Source organism: Aquarana catesbeiana, unplaced genomic scaffold (genome assembly GCF_042186555.1).
Source record: "Aquarana catesbeiana isolate 2022-GZ unplaced genomic scaffold, ASM4218655v1 unanchor236, whole genome shotgun sequence".
Lineage (NCBI taxonomy): Eukaryota > Metazoa > Chordata > Amphibia > Anura > Ranidae > Aquarana > Aquarana catesbeiana.
This window is the reverse complement of record NW_027362664.1, coordinates 2,385,898-2,391,897: the sequence shown is the minus strand read 5'-3', so window position 1 is coordinate 2,391,897 and position 6,000 is coordinate 2,385,898. Positions and strand designations below refer to the sequence as shown.

At 41.4% G+C, this 6,000-nt stretch overlaps 1 protein-coding gene across 1 annotated transcript in view; it reads right to left on the bottom strand.

Moving 5' to 3' along the window:
* Positions 1-418: 418 nt before the first annotated feature.
* The window catches only part of LOC141121958 (uncharacterized), a 266,794-nt gene continuing 261,212 nt past the window's right edge, over positions 419-6,000 (bottom strand). The window contains exon 10 of the mRNA XM_073611729.1: positions 419-2,872. Coding sequence (XP_073467830.1) covers positions 2,508-2,872 — 365 coding nt within the window. The 3' untranslated portion in view covers positions 419-2,507. The remainder of the gene's footprint in view (positions 2,873-6,000) is intronic.

The following is a 6,000-nucleotide window of genomic DNA, read 5'->3' as shown; positions in this document are numbered from 1 at the left end:
TGCCTGCAATAAAGGGTATACCCTTGAATGTTTGCCAGACAATCATGAGAGCTGTTGAACCAGGTCTCTGAAATTCCCACAAAATCCAAATCCTCCTTGTACAACAGTATCTGTAGTTCACCCCACAAACACACTCCACATCCATTTCTGCATTTTCGATGCATTTCCAGATGCTTATTTATTTTTTCCCATTTTTTTTTCTCACTGTACTGGGGTCTGGTACATTTTTGGATGCATTCTGGTGTGTTTTTTATATGTTTTACTACAGTCCAGAACAGTTCAGTGCAGGAAAAATGCAGCATGTTCTACTTTTTTTCTGGAACTGACCACAGTGGTGTGAACTATGCCATTGAAAAAAAAAACATACAACCGACTTTCCATGCGTTTTTGATGCAGAATAAAAATGCACTGGGCTCCATTTTTATATTATTATTATACAGGATTTATATAGTGCCAGCAGTTTGTGCAGTGCTTTACAACATGAGGACAGACAGTACAATTACAATACAATTCAATGCAGGAGGAATCAGAGGGCCCTGATCATTAGAGCTTACAATCTAAGAGGGAGGGTCAAGTTATACAAAAGGGTAATAACTGTGGGGGATGGGCTGATGGAGAAAATAAAAGTACAGCTGTTAGGTGGGGGCAAGATAGGCTTCTCTGAAGAGAAAAGTTTTCAGGGATTGTCTTAAAGTGGATAGAGTTAGAGATAGTTGGACAGATTGGGGTAGGGAATTCCAAAGGATGGGAGAGGCTCGGGAGAAGTCCTGGAGGCGAGTATGGGAGAAGGTGACTGCATGTGATGTAATCTGGCCCTTAGGGGTTGGTTCTCACCACAAAAACACTACAGCTCCTTTCCAGTTACATTTCTGCATGCACATTTTTAACGTGTCTCAGTGCACTTTTGATTCACTTCTGGATGCATTCCAGATACTTTTTTTATTCCCTTTTCCTGTTTTTTTTTTATTTTTTTAACTGTACTATGGTCTAGTGCATTTTTGATGCATTCTAATGCATTCCAGTGCATTTTTTAATGGTTTTAGCATGTTCCAGTACAGTCCAGTGCAGGCAAAATGCAGCAGGTTCTACTTTTTTCTGGAACTGACCACACTGGTGTGAACTATGCCATTGGAAACCATATAACTTACTTTCCATGTGTTTTTGATGCTGGAAAAAAACGCACTGGACTGCATGTGGAGTGAATGGGCCCTTAAGGTGGAGTTCCACCCAACTTTACTACTTGATTTTAAACTAAAGACCACCCCCCCTCGTTTTTGGATATACATTTTTTTCTTACCTTCAATGTAGTAAAAAGGTGAACTTCCATCCCAATCTCGCCGCAACAAGGTAAGTAATTTCCTCTTCTGGCTCTGCCCCTCCTCCTCCCCCCGCCCCGCTGCCTTCTTGGACCTGTTTGTGTCCCAGAAGATGATGGGGCCATTGAGAAAACACTGCGCGACTGAAGGCTCCACTGCTGGTTTCCCTTAGTTACAATGGCGGCGCTTGCACCCGATCCAATGGACGGATCAGCCTGGGGGGGTCGACATCATGGGCCCCCTGCGGACAGGTAAGTGTCCTTATTAAACGTCAGCAGCTACAGTGTTTGTAGCTGCAGACTTTAAAAATAAACTTTTGTGAGGGTGGAACGCCGCTTTAAGACGCACTACAGCAGCTGCAGGCAGCTAAAAAAAGGAATAAACTAAATGCACACACAAAGGAGACAGGCTGGGCAAATTGAGTGGGGGGAGGGGAAATTTCTGTTACGGTAAGAGTGATGTGATTGAAGTTAGTTTTAATATAACATTGAGAGACATCCTATAGCCCGCCTACACCAGCCACAGCTTTTTGCATGGAAAACACATAGGACTCAGATGTCATGGTTGGGATTTGAACCCATGACTCTAGTGCTGCTTGGCGGAAGTGCTAACCACTAAGACACTGTGCTGCCCATAGTATTAAAATATATAGCAGTGCCATGATTTTAGAATTAAGATATGTAATTATAAGTGGATATTCTAATAAAATTTGAATTAGACATGAACATTTTTTGTCACATACTAGAGATATAAATATCATTTTTATATTTAACTTTAGAAAAATGTGCGCATTACTCTGCAACATTTATTAAAAAATGGATTAGTTTGCAGAACATGTAAAAAAAACACGACAAAACAGGAAAAAATGAATAAGCCTTACTATCAACATTCTCTATTATGGAAAAGTGATGATCCTGACTTGTCATTTACTAATAGGTGATCACCTAATTGATGGCGCTTCTCCGTTCTCCACATTAAAGTCTTAGTTGTTGAAATTAGGTGTTTACCATTTATTGCGTCTCCTAATTTTTAATAAATGAACCCCTATGTAACTATATCTGAGGTTTGTATCAGGTCGTGATTTTTCCCAATTGAGAGACATTTCCCGCACTCACGGCGCTAATACACCTCAAAGGTTGTGTGGGATTCGTGATGTACAGGAAGACAGGACTTTGGTGAGGAACAATTCTCTCACTCAGGACAGGAATATGGCTTCTCCCCCGTGTGAGATTTCTGATGTCTGTAAAGATGGGACTTCTGTGAAAAACATTTCCCGCACTCAGGACAGGAATACGGCTTCTCCCCCGTGTGAGATCTCTGATGTCTATTAAAAGTGGAATTGTTTGAAAAACATTTCCCACACTCAGGACAGGAATACGGCTTCTCCCCTGTGTGAGATTTCTGATGTCTGTAAAGATGGGACTTCTGTGAAAAGCATTTCCCGCACTCAGGACAGGAATACGGCTTCTCCCCCGTGTGAGTTCTCTGATGTGTGTAAAGATTGGACTTCCGTGAAAAGCATTTCCCACACTCAGGACAGGAATGTGGCTTTTCACCTGTATATAATCTCTGATGGGTACGAAGACTGGACTTCCTTGAAAAAAATGCCCCGCACTCAGAAAAGGAAAGTGGCTTGTCTTCTGTGTGAGATCTCTGATGTGTGTAAAGGGGGGACATCTGCAAAAAAGATTTTCCACACTCGGGACAGGAATATGGCTTTTCACACATATGAAATCTCTGATGTCTGGAAAGATTGGATTTATCTGAAAAACATTTCCTGCATTTAGGACAGGAATATGGCTTCTCCCCTGTGTGGGGCCTCTGATGTGTGACAAGTTTTGCTTTTAATACAAAACATTTCCCGCACTCAGGACAGGAATAAGGCTTCTCACCTGTGTGCAGTCTTTGATGTGTGTAATAAAGGGACTTGTGTGAAAAACATTTCCCGCACTCAGAACAGAAGTACGGTCTTTCCCCCGTGTGAAGCCTTTGATGTCTGACCAGATATGAGTTTTGTATAAAACATTTCCCGCACTCGGAACAGGAATACGGGTTCTCACCTGTGTGCAATCTTTGATGTGTGTGATAAACGGACTTGTGTGAAAAACATTTCCCGCATTCAGAACAGGAGTATGGTTTTTCCCCTTTGTGAAGCCTTTGATGTATGACCAGATGTGATCTTTGCATAAAAGTTTTCCCACACTCAGGACAGGAATATGGCTTCTCTCCTGTGTGAGATCTTTTATGCCTATTAAGTTTGCATTTAGAATTGAAACACTTCCCACACTCAGGACAGGAAAAGCTCTTATCTGTTGGAAGGACGGCACCGTCCCTCACAGTCTGAGGTTCCTCAGGATAAGAGGAATACGATGGTCCATCTACACTGTGTGGTGCCGGATGGACATTTGAGGTAGTCGGGTTTTCTCCTGGACTATACTGTGTGATGTCCTCATCTTCTACTTTACAGTCTGGAGACAAAGTGAGACAATCCTCTGAGGTTTTCCTCATCTCCCGTCCATCTACTAAAATAGAGATAAAAAGATTACTACTAGACATGAGCAGATTGGTTCCCCTAAACCAGGACTCCGCCCACATCAGGCAGCTTTGTCTCTGAGGATCTTACAATTCCCCCCTCAAGGTAACTAGTAAATGGGTCCTCTGATCTCCAACATTTCATTTCTTTATTTATGGACCTTAGTCAGAGAGTGAGGAAACAACGAGAACTGTCTTTTATAGGAGTGACAGTGATGAGGGGATTATAGGACGAGTGTCCCCACCCCCTCTATCACTCATTGCCATCTTCCCAACACAAGAAGTCCTGCACTTCCTTATTTAGTCCATGATTTAGTCATGAATAACAGTGGGGCTGAGCCCCACCAGAGGTCAGAGAGTGAGGATGGGGGGAGAACAACCAAGATGAAAACTGGACTGATCCTGAAGACCACCATCATTGGGTTATTGACTCCTCCCTCATTATCACTTTCTGTTTAAGGTTCCAAAGTTGGAGGAGGTTATCACATTATTATCAACATGTAAAAGTCTGTGCTCCAATCAAATCATCAGATATAAAATGTCCAGCTGGTAGGAAATGGGTGTAACAAAAGAGAATACATATTATGTGTATATATAGCAGTGGGTAGAGGGGAGAGTGCAGAAGTCAGGACTATGTAATGTACAACATATTGTATGAGATACAACAGATAGGACTATATAGTATCAGAATAATGTAATGTACAACATAGAGTATATAGTGCAGGGGTCAGGAGTATGTAATGTACAACATAGATTATATAGTGCAGGGGTCAGGAGTATGTAATGTACAACATAGATTATATAGTGCAGGGGTCAGGAGTATGTAATGTACAACATAGAGTATATAGTGCAGGGGTCAGGACTATGTAATGTATATATGTATATATGTATGTATATATGTATGTATATATATATATATATATATATATATATATATATATATATATATATATATATATATATCCTTCAATGGAGTTGGGACTATTATGGGCACATCAAACAAAACAAATTCCAAAAACATGGATTATAAAGCAATATAAATGGTATTACATACAGATTAATATAATGGATTATAAAAGAATGTGGCTTGTGAACATTTGTGTAATAACATGCTAGAAGGAGAGGCTGAATTGTGCCCATCTAACATGAACTTCCAGACCGGAGAACAGACTGGAGAAGAGTGAGTGGTGCAGCTGAGCTGACAAAACGGCCCTGTGCTTTGCTGTTGCCGGTGTTTTGACAGCTTAACTACAGCTAATAAATAACGTTGGGTAATATCCGCGCTCAGATTGAAGGGCACATAAAAGATACCAGCAGCTGACATAAATATTGTTGATTGCAATATATAAATAAATACAAAAGTCCATATGCAGCGCTAAAAGTGGAAAGTAAATGAAGTCCAAAAGAAATGGTGAGCAAAGATAAACGAAGGAGGTAAGACCCTCACACCAGCTTCAGTGTATATTCAAACACACCACCGTGGTCACACACCTCTGACGATGGCCCATGAAATTCATCAGGTGATGCTGTGAGGACGCTAGCACGCTACAACCACGGTTCTTTTGAAAAGGTATCTCTTATGCTCGATTTTGCCAGTTGTTTGTGAGTACCCCTTTTTTAAATAAATTTGAGGTCCTTCTCATATGGGCTTCACTATGTGCCTCTTTATTTCCTTCTTGGGGTGCATTCATCTAACCGATGCGACTGGAGTTGATGTCACATTCCTTGGTAGTGAAGGCTGCAGAAGATCCTCTACCCTGAGAGCTCCTGTGCTGATTACGCTGTGTGAGAGAGGTATCTATGGGAGATATTGGATGTGCCATATACCCATATGCCTGCTGTATCTGGCTTTCTGGTAAGAAGAATAGATGTGAGCACGGTGGTGTGTTTGAATATACACTGAAGCTGGTGTGAGGGTCTTACCTCCGATTATCTTTGGTCACCATTTCTTTTGGACTTCATTTACTTTCCACTTTTAGCTCTGCATATGGACTTTTGGCCTGAACTACACCACCCAGCCTGATTAATCTGTGAGTGTGGAAGTTCATGTTAGATGATCACACCTCAGCTGCCTGCTCTGTATTCAGCACTTATCATTGGATGACCGTTCCATCTAGCAGCATGGTGTTTGCTGTCATTAGTGTAATTATAT